Source organism: Toxorhynchites rutilus, chromosome 3 (genome assembly GCF_029784135.1).
Source record: "Toxorhynchites rutilus septentrionalis strain SRP chromosome 3, ASM2978413v1, whole genome shotgun sequence".
Classification (NCBI taxonomy): domain Eukaryota; kingdom Metazoa; phylum Arthropoda; class Insecta; order Diptera; family Culicidae; genus Toxorhynchites; species Toxorhynchites rutilus.
In genome coordinates, this window is record NC_073746.1 from 238405740 (window position 1) to 238422658 (window position 16919).

The 16919-nt window shown below is 36.7% G+C and overlaps 1 protein-coding gene across 2 annotated transcripts in view; it reads right to left on the reverse strand.

The window, feature by feature from the left end:
* Positions 1–1105: 1105 nt before the first annotated feature.
* The window catches only part of LOC129779601 (circadian clock-controlled protein daywake-like), a 36776-nt gene continuing 20962 nt past the window's right edge, over positions 1106–16919 (reverse strand). For both annotated transcript variants that reach the window (XM_055787168.1, XM_055787167.1), the window contains exons 4-6: positions 2005–2379; positions 1785–1934; positions 1106–1717 (exon numbers count right to left, since the gene is read on the reverse strand). In XM_055787168.1, coding sequence (XP_055643143.1) covers positions 1563–1717; positions 1785–1934; positions 2005–2379 — 680 coding nt within the window. In that variant the 3' untranslated portion in view covers positions 1106–1562. The remainder of the gene's footprint in view (positions 1718–1784; positions 1935–2004; positions 2380–16919) is intronic.

Sequence of the window (16919 nt, forward strand, 5' to 3'; positions counted from 1 at the left end):
ATCTCAATACACTCACAAAAATCTATTTATAATAATACTATTATCAGAATAAGCCTGTTCTAAATTCCTTGTGGAAAACATGATGCACTATTAAATAGATTTTTTTTCAATTAACAAAAATCGCTCCTCGTTATATACATTTACACTTTATTTGCATCATGTCACATACCGTTTCTCTCAATTTTGTATTTGCTAATAAAGAGCCGAATATCCTGCCGCCGGATATCCGGCTATTCGGTCTCGAAGTTGGCCGGATATCCGGCTATCCGGCCTCGAAGCTGGTCGGATATCCGGTATCCGGCCAAACCACTATCCGTTTCATTACTAATAAAGATATTGTCGAATATTTGTGTGATCGTGGATGATTGGATTGGATTGGATATTGGTAATCAAAATGTCTTGCTTTCGTTTGTCGAAAACGTGAATTTTTTGCTGATTGCTCAATTTAAACGTAACGATTACAACAAGCCAAACAAGATTCCAGCGTTCACCTTTCCCTTCGGCGCCAATAAGCATTCCTTCCAAAACAATGTTCTGCCTTAGCAACCTTAATGTACATATAATTCAATCGTTTCGGTAATTTTGTTCGGCTAGCCCGTCACGAGTTTTGATTAGGGAATAATAATAAATTACTCAACAATCACTCGCTAACTGGTGATAGCGTAAAAATGTGAGCCCTGTTACATGAAACATTGGCAACACACCAGAATACACTGCTATCAAATTTTGTCAAACAATGTTAACGTAGATGGAGTATGAGAGCAGCAAAAAAAAAAATGGTTGGTCACACGAGTTTTGCAGCAAAATTGGCAGCCTTATCGCACTTGGAAGCTGCGAAAGTTTTCCGTCACTACAGCGGTGTTGATAGACGTTCGAATCTTTTCAAGGCCGAAGGACGGCCAATTGTGCAAGTTGAACAACCGAATGAGTTAATTAGTCACTGTTGAGAGATTCTCCACGTTGCGACGTCTGGACGGGCACTTAATCAAAAGCTGTCATTATTTCATGATTACCATAAAGTCGGATTTATTTAGCTGAGGAAATTATGATGCAACAATTTGGAACATTATTGTTTAGGTTATCATCGGCATAAAAGATGTTTGCATTCAAATCTGTCATTTCTATTTTATATTATCATAATTTTGAAGTTATATAATACAGTACTTTGCACATATTTACAATCATATTAATCTTAAACGCAAAATGATTATTTATCGCTTCTTGATTTTTGTACGTTTTTGTATTCTTCCGTTGAACCTCACATATTCAACAATCTAGCAAGATTGTTCGCAGTCTGCGAAGCGCGAACATAATACAAATTATCTACAAAACAACATTTTACATCGATACTAAATCTTTCAATAAATAATAGTTCGTGTTATTCTGCTCTCTTCAGCGGCTGAAGCATTTCGCTTTGATTACTAAAAACAGTTTTTGACCGAAAAGTTAACGTGAACCTTAAGTACTAATATATCACTTATGCTATAGACAAAACGTTACCACTACATTTGCATGCACACACAGACACTCGATCTAAACGAATTCTCAATCAAAAACTGGCTCTAATCATCCAAAAGCCACAACCGCATCGGAATGTTGCTGAAGGCGTCGTTAAGGAACTTGCGGAACAGTTTGGCAATGCTCTGGGATGCGGCGGGTCTCATCTCCTGGATCAGTTCATTGGCGTTCTGGTTAAGAAATTGATTGATAGCCTCTCCTGTGACAGAAAGAAAGAAAATTAATGTCTGTTTCCGATGTGATTCTCTTGTGCGCAAAATAATTACCCAACACGTTTTGGGTGTTTATGTTATCCTTAACCTTGAAACGGGCATTCTTCATCGTGAAGTCGACCACCATTTTATCGATGGTCATGAACATCTCACCATCGCGTTCGGTTGGTTTTCCGTAAATTTTCGCAATGGCGCTAATGTCGGCTGAAATACGCGTTGAAACAAAATTCCAATTATCAAGCGGGAAACATCGCGGCAAACATTTTCAACTCACAAAACTCGGTCCAGAATTCGCCATTCGAGCGAACTGGGAGCAGCAGCACATTTCCGATGATCTCGTATTTGCCTCGGGTTTCGACGCGAGGAATCCCCAGACTCATGTCGATTCGCAGCTTCTTGACATCGCTGCGTACATCCTTGATGGTGTAGTTTCCAGCTCCGTTGGCAACAATATCGGTGAACAGAGCCTTGATTCGTACCGCACCGGCATTGTTCTCCATCGCCAGCTCCTCAATGCGAAGGGGCTCCAGAGGGGGAGTTTTAAGCTCTTCCAGCCCGCCCGAGATATACGGCCGGATGTAGTTGAATGAGTTTTTAATGCATTTGTTAATTTCCGGATCATTTCTTCGGCAGGGCAGGACGTATGAAGCTGTTTGGCGGGAAAAGTAGAAAGAAAATATGATCAAACAATTTATTTTTTTGCCTATCTGCAGGCGTTTGTAGATGAGATGATGATGTTGGGGCGAAATGGGATCTTTAATGTTTTGCACTGTGCGCTCAGTTTCACGAGTGAAGTCGAGGTGATTTATTACTCAAAATACATTTTTCGCAAATCAAAATAGACCATTATGGGTGATATGTATCGATCAAACATGTGCGAATGAAAGTAACAGGCGCTCTCTCACTTTTCCGAACACTTAAAAAGGGAACCGGTTTATCAAATTATTAGGGATTTGCGGTTAGTTCGAAAACAATTGAAGTATCTAACAAAATTGCCAAATTATAGGAAAATGTCTAGTTAGCTGCTAATATTAATAGTGGAAATAAATCATTTCTTGTATTCCAATACTTGAAAGCAATAATCAATGAAAAATTGTTTGATTGAATCGAAAAAAATATTAAATAACATAAAACATGGGTTCTTTAACGAAACCAAGTAGAAGTTCTTCTTAAAGATTAAAAATAAACCTATACGTTTACCTATCGGCAACACATAGTACGGTTAAATAGGAATATTTATAATCTCTTCAGGAGTCTTCCAAGGCTTTCATCTAGGCTTTCTGCTATTCATATTATTTCGACATTTTTTTTCAAATTATCCAATGACCCTTATCCAAATATGATGGTATGAAACCCTTTTTAGAAACACGATGTGAGAAACACTTCCCACAATTGATTTATTTCAAGGAAAAAAAGTAATATTTCAATCTTAAGGGGAAAGTTGATTGATCATTATAAGTACTGTGGAGTAAGAATCATTATTTTTGATTCATTCCATGAGGTTATGCACCAAAGAACCAAATTTTAGATCAAGTTTAAGGAGAAAATTTACAACGTTATCTGAAAAAACACTGGTAAGATGATGGCTTGTTTTATAGTATATTGTAGTATATTGTAAAGGTGCTTGAAGAATACATCGCCAAATCAATGGTTTACAAAACAAGCTAACATCTCACCAGTGTTTATCAAATATGTTTTAGTCAAATGCTCGTATGTAACGACCTTAACCATTTCACGTACAACAACGAGTCTTACTCGATGTGAAATGATTGTGCCATAACGTACAACATCGAGTCTCTCTCGTGGTGCGCTTTCATATAGCAAGCTACTAAGACGCTCAGTAGAGAAGTGAAATTACTCGATGCGTGACCCAGCGAAGCGTTCGCATTTGGTTCGCTTTTTCGAAAATTAAATCGTACGAGAAGGGGTTAATAGAACAAATTTTTATTACTTTCGTGCAAGGTTTATTGCCTGCAGAATATAGGGGTAGTGGGGGCAAATTGGTCATGGAGGGCAAAGTGGTCACCTGCCTGTTAGTAGTATAACTATTGACTATTGAAGCCGTATTGATAGTCACCTTATGTTTATTCTTGGCAGTGTGTAATAATGCCACTAAGTGCCTCTCCCACATTTTCTCTTCAAGAATCGTTTATTTATACAGCAATATCAAGAAAAAAATCCACATGCAAATGTTCCGATTTTGCTTGAACCTTGTATATTTTTCCTTACTGAAACATTTTCGTTTTTTTTTTATTATTTTCACCTTAGGGTGCACCATCCTTAACCGTAGATTCAAAAACACACGACTCCCATACACCCCCAACCAGAAAAAGCTTTTGCAGTGCATGATGCGAAAGACATGCAAATACATGTGTCTCAGTACCTTCCTATGCTCAGATTGATTTTTTCAAATTGTCATGTTTAAATTGTCAATAAAAGTTGTTTCTAACTAATATTTGTAGATTTTAATCAATATTTCCGGTAATACTCAAATTAGGTGACCTTAAAAGTAGGGTGTATCAGAGACATATTTTTATGGACAATGGAGCCGCTAATAAAGTTTATGAATCTAAAGTTAATAAAGATGGTCTGGTAAATAGTTATTCTTATCAGTTTTTCTAAACATACAATTTTCTAATACTTATACCAGCCAAACCGCTTGTCCACTTTTCTTTTTACATCGAATGAAAGTCAACAAAATTTTCTAGAAAAATACTAAACCATCACCACCAAATACTAATGGAAGTATGTTACAAGAAACAAAAGTTTCATAACGGTTATGTTCGACAAAATTGACAGAAAAGCCGATTCGAATTCGATTCGGTGGATTTTTTTTTATTAAATTACAATATTGATTGATTTTTTAAAAATTTACAGTTATTGTAGTTTGCAGTGTGAGTAAATTGAAAAAATAACAATATTCTAAATATATATTTTTATCTAGTTATGAAACTTCACCCCAAGAATACCGAGATGCCCAAACATATCTAGAGTTTTAGAGGACGTAACAGATTCAAGAGAAGACTTTTACGATATCGACTAAATGTTTTTGAAATTAAATCCTGGAATTTTTCTTCTGATTGATCATCTGAAATATATGCTGGTCAAATATATTTCTAATGATCAATCAGAAGAAAAATTGTTTGTTTCCTCAGGGAGCAACATTAAAGATTAGAATCACAGTCAACAAGCTGCAATTTCTGCTGACTACCTGCACAAGGAGCTTAATGCACTCGTGGGAGGATACAAATAAGCAGCATTTTCAAAGCAATGATTGGAGGGTGTGAAGTGTGGAATATGTAAGTAGGGAAAATGATGTTGGTTTGTCCAGTCGAAAATCTGATCTTGGTTTGCCCAGCATTCAGCTCTAGTTCAGCGCACCTGTGTTAAATCAGGTATTCAAATGATTCAAAACATATAAATTAAATAATAAATCCTAGGCGAAATCCAAAATAAATTTTGGATAAAAAAAATATAAATTAAATTGTCATTTTCATGACTTACAGTGGAGGTTTTCCAAAATTCTAAAATTTTCCAAAATGATGACCATTTGAATAAAAAATTAGCGCCGTTTGAAAAATAATTGACAATTTTATAATGAGATATCAAAATACGGCCATGTAATTTTTTTCTCCCCATTTGTTGATTTATTTAGGCTGATTAGAATTTCAGCTGTTACAGAATCGGGTTTTAATCGTGTACATGTTACATTTTTATGGTTTCTATACATTGTAATATACAGTAGTAATTTTTAGGCGTAAGAGTATTCCTTCTGTTTTTCCATTGTTCAGCAGTTGATATGAGCATTGTTGTGTTATTAATAGCACAACAGCCCGATGTTTTCTTGTTGCAAGCAGAGTTTCCCCAACAGCAGAGTTTCCATGACATTTGTTGCGTGGATGTAGTTTTTCTATAACAACACAAAGATGGTAAATTGAGGGTCTTGAGTTTTAAACTCACGATTGATCGCTTAGTAAGCGAACGCGCAACAAAGGTGGCTACGAAGACCCCTGTATATAATCGAGTAAAATTTTGTCTTAAATGTGTCTTTTTATAGATATATTATACGTTTTTTGAATATAAAAGAATTTAATTGTAACGTAGGACTACGTCTTTCATTTCTGTACCGGGGTGTAAGTTCAAAGTTTCTAAAACGAGAGAGTGACGCTGGACTGCAAGGTTTTGAACGTTAATACCTCTTTTCCGGCTGAACGGAGTGGTATGATAATCATTTCATTCGAAAGACAAAATGTCAACGAGCAATATGATTGTTAATTATGTTTATTTATATTAATTAGAAAACTTGTTTCAATAGTTTTAAAATTGCTTAGAAAACAGGTTATTGAAACCGTATATAAACTCGCATACGCTCTAGAAATCCATTCAGTTGATGCGGCGATGTGAGATGAGAACGATCGCACTCAGACGCCTATGCATAGTGCTCTTCTTTTCCAATTCCATTTCTCTTCTGCAGTTGAACCGAACGGATTGGTATAAAACAAGACGCTTCTTTTGCTTTCGATCATTTCTACCTCTACTCTCGTACCGTGAGGTCTCTCTTTATGAGACCAACTAAACAGCTCGTAAATCTACCGGTGGTAAGGCACCACGAAAGCAGCTCGGAAAAGCGCACCAGCTGCAGGAGGTGTGGAGAAGCCACATCGCTACCGACCCGGAACCGTCGCTTTGCGTGAAATTCGTCGCTATCAGAAGTCGACCGAATTGCTGATACGCAAACTAACTTTCCAGCGTTTGGTTTGTAAAATTGCCCAGGACTTTAAAACCGACTTGCGCTTCCAAAGTTCCGCGGTTATGGCTCTGCAGGAGATCTATTCGAAGATACCAATTTGTTTGTTATTTACGCAAAACGCGTCACATTATGCCCAAGGACATCCAGCTGGCCTGTCGTATCCGAGGAGAGCGTGCTATTACCTTAGCATATAATCAACGGCCCTTTTCAGGGACACCAAATTTGATGGATTAGAGATTATTTTTGCTGTGTACATAATTCCGAGCAGGAATCCATTCCTTCTCAAGTGTTTTAATAATCCTGCTCCGGATCAACGATGATTCCAAATGTCGGGGCTTGTGGAGTGGGTGTTATTTGCGCTGGGAATTTCCGAGGAGGAATCGATTCCCCCTTTGAGCGTTAGTAATTCTTTTCCAGCTAAACGAAGTGGTATGATAATCACTTTTTTTTAAATCACGGAATTCCGTTATTCTTCGACCTTCCAGAGTAGGGTACCCCTTCATTTCCACAATCATATTTGAAACCGTATGTTTTACATTTCATCCGATTATAGATGTATATTATGTATTTTTCGATGGACAAATTATACCGATTGTGAAATAATTCGTTATCATACAAAGCACATACAAATTTATACGATTTTTTATTTCCTGTAAAGAATTACAGAAGCATAAACTTCATTCACCTCAAGCCTTGCAAAGACCATTTAGAAGAATGTCAATGTCCTGCGATTGAGGCCATAATCTTTTGCTTAGTGACGATCGTTATCTTAAAAATCATAAGTGATACAGTTATGTCTGCAAGTAGACATTTGAGGTACCGTTTAACACTCCTACACTCGGGTGCAGAATCGTAACTTGTATACCCACAGACTGAGCGTGTCTCTGAAATATTGGTATTGTGTATTTTTAGACTATATTGGTAGTTTTTTAAAGAAGAATATAACTTGGAGTCGCATTTTACACGGGGGATACGTGACGCGTATAAAAAACCACGTAAAAGAAAACCGTAAATTTCAAAATAAACAAAGTAAGATAAACAGCGTAAATTTTCAAATCCGTGTGAAAATCAAACATACAGTGAATTATTAGTTTAAAATACAACCCATGTTCTAACAATTAACTGATTTTTTTTCATGCTACAATAACATAAAATAAAAAAAAACAAAACTTTCTACTATTTTTCGATAAAGAATGAATATACAAAGTTCGAGCAAAATCGGAAATATTTTTCCGGTAGATACTTTGTTTCATGTGATCCCTGTTAGCTAATATCCTTATTTTATTATTTTTCGTTAACACGTTGGGCCCCGCGTTGATCCCTAGGGGCCGATATTGAGCTTTTTGGTAGAAAAGCTCTGACTGACTGGGACTGATAGGTACAAAATATAAAAACAAAAATATATACGGTTTGTTGTCGGATGTTATACAAAATTTTCTAGTCGAATTTCTGGCTATTTTCTATTTATACAATAAGTATCTTTGGGAGCTGGGATCGACATTGATATTGTGCAAACGCTCTTGATGCGGGCTGAATTAAAAGTCTTGCAAGAACAATTCGGGGCTCAACGTGATAATAGATACGTCTAAATTGAAATTTGGCGAAGGATTGGAAATGAATATCTTATTTTGGAAAATAAAATTATCCTTTGATGTTTTTGTCCAACTAATGAAATTGGAAATGCATTTGGCGCCCATAGAAGGTAGAAAAGTATTCAAAGTTTGATTAAATAGCTATAAAAATGGTAGCTAATAAACATTTTTATGACATATATATTTACGCAGAAAACATGAGAGCTCACATGTATCGAAATGTGGGCAGAGTTAAGAGATATCCATATAGAAAGACGTGAACAATGTTAAATTTTATTGGAAATATGTCCTACTAGCTTAAGTGCATTCCCATGTTGAGTAGCTAAACGGTGCGCAGTATCCAGAATAACTGGAAAATTATAACTCAAGCAAAACTAATTTACTGCTCAGTTCCTGAGACAGGTCTCTTCCAGGAAGAACATCGCTCAACGTATGATTTTAACACGTGTATTCAACAGAGGTTGTTCAGTGCCAAGCCCACCTTGCAAAGCCACGCCATCCTTCGATCTTCGATTATTCAATTTCGCTATGGGCAAAGCTTAAAACAAACAGCGTGTCTAATCGCCGATGTTTTTGTATTGCAACGGCTCACCTCCTTTGCCTCCGACAATGTAGTGTATGAAGTAATAGCCATAAAGATCGATTTTCAAGATTTACACTAATTACAAGACAGGCCGAACCTGTAGTGATAATCCGCAAGGCCACTCGGCTGGGCAGATACCGTCTGCGCGTGTTTCCGTAGGATATACGCTCGCGGTAAGGTGGCATGAATCTCAGGAGAAAACATTGCCGCGAAATTTAGCGCTCTCTTGCGAAAAGGACAGCAAAACGCTTACGGTTACGTCATGGTTTGGTAACACTCTTTTAGGTCGTATCTGACTCAGTTTTTGCTTCACCCACAAGGTCAAGCGTCAGCATTGTGTAACTTACACATGTTTGGGTTGTAGCCGTTGCTTCCACAGTCTACAATAATTCGCTTGTTGAGAGATAGTTTTCCTTCATGATTATATTCGCGATTCGAAGAAGAGGACGAATGAAAATGCAAAAGGGAAAATGTTGAAGCATTAAATAATTTTAAGTGAAAATGAGAAGTATATCTCTCATCTGGTATCTTAAAAATTAGGTACACAGTTTGAACAGTGCTGTCCAATGTCTCGTTCAAACTGTGACTAATTTGGCTTCGATTCGATTCTATGGTTTTCATATATGGGGTTAAAATCTAGTCATGTCTGCATGGCCCTGGCAGCGAATTTCCGACGGGAAGTCGATGAGTTAGCACCTTTTTCATTGTAGACATTCTGCAGCAGCATGTTTGATTGACTTGTATCAATAGACTGCGTACGAGATCTATCCTTTGTTCGGCACTCCTATGCTGCTATGCAGCGATCGACCGCTCGGAAATACATTAACATTCCAAAGTGAGCTATGCTGAAGGTGTTGTTTTTTTTTGCAGAAGTCACGCGTAACCATCACTCGTCGTGATTCGTGAACTTCATTATTGTTTGAAAACGGACTAATGTCAATGTCAGCTCCATGATTTAAAATTTTCCATCAACGCCTGATTAAAATATTTTTCGTTGACGGATAGCATATGTTGCAGAACTAGGTCACAACCTTAACCTTAATCGCGGATGCAACTCACGTAGTGATGGAATTAATGCGAAGGTATTCCATGCCGACGCCGCCAAAAGCCGGCGACTCTTCAGCGAACCATTTAACACTGGGAACATGCTTTGCATACGCGTGAGCTCATCAGAGACCACCGATTGTACCGGTACAATCAATCTCTATGCTATACAGATCACGACTCACGACTCCAGTGATCACATGCCATACCGGTTGCAGCGCGGGGTATTGTTGGCAGTGAATGGCTCCTAAAGTGTTTGAACAACGGACAAACTGCGTCAGCACGAACGCGCGCGCGCCGCCAAAAAGTATGAGAGACATGACATTTTCACAAATTTTGCCTAACCTTGGCGCGTGTGTTTACAAGCAGGCCCGCGGTCGAATTTTGTTTCTTTTTGTTTTGTTTTTTTTTGTCTCCCGGCTGGCTTGAAAACGAAAGCGATCCGCTAGGCATGAGATTAAAGCAAACACCATGGCTCCATACGGATCGTCCAAGGACACTCTCAACCGGTTCGACTCGGGTTGGAATTTAGGAGATCTCACTTATGATTGTTTGAGTAATCGGCTCCCGTGAGCATCTTCCAGCGATCTGTTTGTGGTTGGTGGTGGACTCGGAATAAATGAGTGATGTAATACATTAAATATTTGTCCAACAAATACACTTTTATTCGTTATTTTAGAAATAGACAGTGCCCGTGAAGTGTGATAGGCTGATAGGCCATAAAGGGAAAATCTAATGATATATTATTAGATTGTGTATTCATTCAACCACTTTTAATAGAAATAAATGACAAGCGACAGAGCATTATTACTCGTTCTATAGTAAATGTTTAGAGGTAAGGGAAGTGAAGTAACTGTCGACATGTTTTTAGAATCAACTGGTTAAATCGGAACGTTGCATTTCTCCTCCCTAGTATCATTAGTTCAATAATTTAAATTTTCAATCAACGAATGAATTCACCTTTTGGTGAATGCCAAACATCGTTTTAATCTTACATACCGGAATGAAACCACCAGTGAATTAATTTTTACAATTAAGCCAGTCAAAAAATATCGGTTTCAATCAAATAAATCGTGTAGGAATCTCTAAAATTTCTATTGAACCTATTGAGTATGAGTTTGAGCCTGAGTTCATATAGACTGTACACTTCGAAGGTACCTTTCGTGATTGACCTGAACCAGCGAAATCCCACACGCACGCGGAATCCCTTATGACTTTCGGTTTTTGTTTCCCTTTTCCATTTTTGATCAGTCGTAATTGTTTTAGAGTGTTTGAAATATTATGCACGAGGGATTCTCACTACCATAAATATGTAATTCAAAAGGTCACTATAAAAATAAATCGCACTTCGCCTAAATCCATTTTTTTATTGCTGGATTCAGAGCACGTTATTGAGCTACCTAGTGTATCGTGACTGCTCTATGCTATTCGAAGCGCGTCTCCTTCGCATACGGATTGTCTCGAATCGATGTCTTGCATGAATTATCACTTTTTAGTGACATTCTAAAATCCAGAGACCCATTCCTTCAATCAACAGATCAAGTTTTAAATCATGTTGGAGAATAAATTGTTTTTTTTTTCCAAAATATATATTTTTATCAAGGCTCATATGGCGTTAGCCTGAATAAATTGTTGTCAGAAGTAATACCAGTTATAACGTGCGAGTTTTTAATTCTGTGAAACATTATAACACCAAGCTTTGAAAAAGATTGCCAAATTTTGGTTAAAATGCCATAAGTTTTAACTTTTTTCGTGTCTTCAGTACAATTTATGCATTTGTTTAAACGAATTCTACTGTTTATAATCTTTTGAAGAGCACCCGTTGAATTACGTTAGAATACTATTTTCAAAATATCTCTTTGATATTAAAATTTACAATTATTTTTTTTAATTATGTTCTCTAAAACAGCAGCGATTTCACAAAATCAGACCATATTAAACCAGATAAAACATGAAATGTTTTTCAGCGTTTCGCCTATTCTCAGTTATCTATTATTAGCCGCCAAGAAAGCACCAAGTTGTGCTTTCCTACTTGTGCAGTCAATAATGAACAACTAATGTGGTGCCGAGGAACAATTTTCACTCTGTAGTCTATGGATCAGCAACCAGTCAACAGCTTTAACATCCATCATTAGCAGTGCCTGGCTCACACCATTTAAGATAAAGATGGAAGGAAGCCACAAATGGCTGCCACAATGGCGCTTATTTCTTTCATCTCCCTCCCTCATCCCTCGTCTGAAAATCAATAATTTTGCGGAACAGTGTGAAGAAAATGATCGTTGTTACACATTCCCCATCAAGTGATATCAACTAAAACCTAATCGATTACTCACAAGATATCAAATTTTTATCTGCCGTCGCACTGTATAGTGAAAAACGTCGAAAAACTCGAGCTAGTGCTCTGAAAGTTGAATTTTCATTTTTCAAATTTCCGCAATGGTTTTGTTTGTACTGGTGAAAGCATCTTTTCAAATGTATTCTAAGACTCGTGTTAGTGAAGCGCCACACAGTCTGATAAGTGAATTGATCTATTTAAGTACAAGAATCAAAACAAACGAAACAAATTGTTTTTTTTCCACAAACACTATTACCCCATTTTTACACGTGATTTTACCTATACTACTACAATGGCTTCCTTCCACCTTCACCTTAATGCGGTTTTGCGCTGCCTCTCCGAAATGGACGTAGAGACGCTATTGAAGGAGCGCAAGAAGAAGAGCTGAAACAAGAGTTCACCTATGGAATGAAACGGCATGACCAGAGCCGTGAGTTTCGAGAGTAATTTGGTAAAGAATTCCACGTATCTCGAGGACCTGGAAAACATCTGCGTCCATTTTCACATAGTTGTGAAGTGGGAGCACTATCGGCAAGTACACCTTGACGTCACGCAATGTAACCAGAAACTGCAACATAGCTGGCCGGTGCAACAAATGCGGATCAGTCCACGCAGCCGATACGTGCGGATTGACAAAGGAAGCTGACCCACTAGCAGAACATGCTCTGAAACATTCCAAACTCACTGAAATCTGGCAGCTGACTTCAACCGATGATCAGCCAGGCCACAGAAGAGTGCCAGAAAACAACCGGCAGATTTTGGCGGAGGTGCTCGTCATCATGCGAACCTGCAGAGCGCGATCTGAAAAGCTGCGTTGAATTCCTCAACGAGCAGAATATTGACACCGCCATCGTCACGGAAAATGAGGTTCCGAAGTGGCCTTGGTATTTTTCCGATTTTGGCACCTTAGGCTGCTGTTTTTTGGCTCCTTAGGCTGCTGTTTTGTTACGGATAAAAAGAAATATGTTCACGATGTTTGCTCGGTTTTTCCATTGGCCTAAGAAAAAAAATTAAGACATATGGCCAGCTTGTGCACTGTTCTCGCGAGGGCAGGGATGAATCATTACTCAATCATCTTTCGCTGGATCTACAAAACCTACAAAACAAGGTTCACCAAAATATTCTTCAGAGTACTTAAGTGACACTAAAAGTTTATACTAATACTACATATTTTCGTTAACATAGGACACGTTAACAATGCGATCGTGTCTTGGACTCGATCTTTCATATTTATTTTAAAGTGTTTGTTGCGTGCTGAAATTCTGATTTTTATATAAAACCAATTCTAGTAAATTTTGACTCGACTCTCTTCGACTTTATTGAAACTAGTTACATATCTGGATTTTGAGTTACGATTTTTTGGAAGAAAGGACTATTGTTTTGAATACGCCCTTTTAAAAAATCGATTTTAATTTTAACCCTTTGCGGTTGTATTAAATTTGAGCAGGGGTATCGTACTGGTCGGAATTATTTTTCCTTAAAAAAGCAGTGATAGCTGCAATATTATGAGCTTGAGCTTGGGTAGACTGTACAATTCGTAGTTGCTCTCCGTGATTGACCTGAACCAACCAAATTGCACAAAGAACACACAGAATGACGCTTGGGACTAGCAAATCATTCTCGTTGTGCAATTTTCGGTGATTCGGCAGTGATAGCTGCAATATTATGAGAAATAAACATTTTTTATGTTTGTTTATGAACTTTTATGTACTATATTAATATGTATTAACAATGTATTTTATTGTGTTGTTTTTATATAAAAAATATATTTTATAATTCATCTTCGTGTGAAATATTTCGAAATAGTTTCCAAGAGTAAATTATATAAAGCATAATTAATACATAATTTTGTTTTTATTATTCGTTGAATATGAGACACTATTGCCATTGATGCAATAAATGTGTAATTAATGCCAGCAATATGTATCCTAAAACATCAGCACCTTTCACTTTTAACTAACAAAAAATTTTTTACATGAGATTATTCAGATGACATAAGACACTCATGCAAACAATTATTCTGCTCTTTAAAAACATCTACTTCAACATTATTCGAACCAGTAGTTACACAAATAATGATTTCTGCGTATCCGAAATGATCAGAACATTTCACTTTATATGAACAAAGATTTTCTAGCATGAGACACTTATGTGATTATTCAAATAACATGAGACATTTATGTAAACAGTAGTTCTGATACTTATAAATAATCTTTTCCATCACACCAAAGTGTTACAATGGCAATTCCTATGCATTCAACGCACTGTGCGTTGTCTTGTGTGGGTGACTACTTTGTTTGATACTGAGTACCGTTATCTATAACTCATAGGAGCACAGTATTGATTCGTGAACAGGTTCACTAGACATCAAGCTTCGTTTAGGAAAAGCATAAACTAATAATTGGTTGAGTAAAATATAAGATTAGCATGGTTTCTTGCTGTGGTGGCTGAGAGCAGACAAACGGCCACAAAGAGTTAATTAGCCATATAACGATGATGCGATGTTGGGTAACTTCCTTCGTCCTATATATCCCGAAAGTTACCTAAAATCACAATTTATACTATCACATGGCCAAATAAAATTACAACTGCTTTTTTAAAAGGGCGTATTCAAAACAATAGTTCTTTCTTCCAAAAAATTGTGACTCAAAACCCAGATATCTGATTAAAATACGATGTTTGATAAATTTGTTGGAAAATTACTGAACTACTGAACTACTGAACTACTGAACTACTGAACTACTGAAATAGAAAAAAAACGCACTGTTAAAAAATCTCACTAAAAATTTAATTTGATGTTAAAAACTTTTACATCTCAAAACACCACTTCTCCGATATTTGTTTGTTCATTTTTATTGGAAAACAATTCCATTCCGAACAGATTCGAACTTTTTATTCAAGGTATGCTAATTCTTTGATCGTATATTGGTAACATACTTGTTCTGAACCTTAAATTTTCAGTTTGCCGAGAGGTCAGCAATCAGGATGTTTTCGTAAGATTGCTTATTACAGCCGTTCCTCTGATAAGCTTCCGTGAGAGCAAAGATCAAAGAAACTCCAATTTCTTTCGCCAACTGCAGTGAAACTTTTGCAAAATAACTCAAATCTGAGTCTTGATGGCGAATTAGGAATCTAAATCGAATTGTATATTAACATATTGTAAAAACAACATTTACATTTAATGAAGTATGGAGTAAAAATGTTAGAATATGGAGCAAATAGCACTGCAAAAATTCGCATAAAAAAGAAAATGTTGGCCGTCATAGTTGAATTAAAAGCAGGTTGAGAAACATGGATCGGCGGAAGTTAGTAAAACGTTTTAAACTTATTGTTTATCAGGTTTTGTAATGAACTAGTTCAAGAGTCACCTTTACGAGCGAGCAGAGGTCTCTATTTACAGAAACTGTAAATCATCGATGGAACCAGTCAATGTTCCGCGTGTGCGTGTGTCACAAGAAAGTGTTCGTTGTAAAAATGAATTATTATCAGCAGCTTATGGATTACTAAATTAAATAAAAAAAAAACTAAAATTGAACACAAACAAAACCAATTACACTTTTATACCGACACGTGTTTTCTATCGATGCATGATCAGTGGAGAGGGCATCATCAATTTAATGTCTTGACTTTATCTCAGATGCAACACTGTACCTTGCGAACACCGAACCCCACAATAGTGAAAGCGGCTTTAAAATATGAGGTACTTTGTGGAATTAATCGTTTTCTGACCTTCGAAAATGGAATACCGTTTTGTCTCTAATTCCGAACACTTCATTTTTAAATGTAAATCTACTAAACATCAATGTTATAAATAATTGAATAATGAAAGCCATGACATTCTTTGGGGTATAGACTACATTTTAACATTATTTACAGGTATCGATACAGCCTATAGTTTATAATACTAAGCATTTGCAAAAAAGTGACAGTCATAACTAGGGACAAAATGTCTGCGTTAGTACATTCCGTAAAAAACTAGCATAAATTTTTCAGTTTTGTAGTTGTTTGCTGTTTTCATGTTAGGTGCTAGAAAAGGTAAGAATCTTCTATAAATGGATAAAAAAATGATCTTTTATGCAGAAATCTTCTTGAAATTTAGTATTTAAGTAGTGTTCGGAATTTAAATGAAGTACAAGTACAGTAGATGTTTGAATACTTCAGGAAAATACAGCAATAGTTCACAAATTGGGATACAAGGACAGTCCAATTCTGGAGCAACAGTATAAAAATACCCAATACCACTTTTAATCAAATGTTTGCGTAGGTCGTAGGTCGCAGGAGCAAAACAAACGAGAGTAATATTGATTTTCTTGGTGAGGTTTTCAACTAAAATCACAATGACGAAACCGGATTCCTGAAGTAAAATGTTGGACACAATTATATACTATTAGGTCGTGTTGCGTGGGGGTGGTCGGGCCGTGGTAGTCATTTGAACAATATAAAACGCGGACGTAACGAATATAAAAACATCATTTATTATGGAGAATACTAAAACGTGTATTCTACATGCGACAAAGACACCTAATGATGGCGGTTTCGGATGCTGCTATTGATGACGCCAATCGTTGTGATAGTCGAGAGCTGTCACACGAAGAGCCCAGCGAGAAAACAATGGTACACTTGCACACTGTCCGTGTTCCCAGTGTTCAATTCTAGTTGTCGCAACATCTACAGAGTCGATTATATACTGACACGATTATATATGATTCGATTATCTACAATTTTGGCCTTTATTGTATACAGTTTAAAAACAAGTTTTATTTTTCAAATATTAATTTTTACAAGGAAAACAAATGTAATATTTCAAAGTTAAGGTGAAAGTCAATTGATAATTATAAGAATAAAGGAGTAAAAATCGTGGTTTTTGAAGAGTCTAATTGGAGGC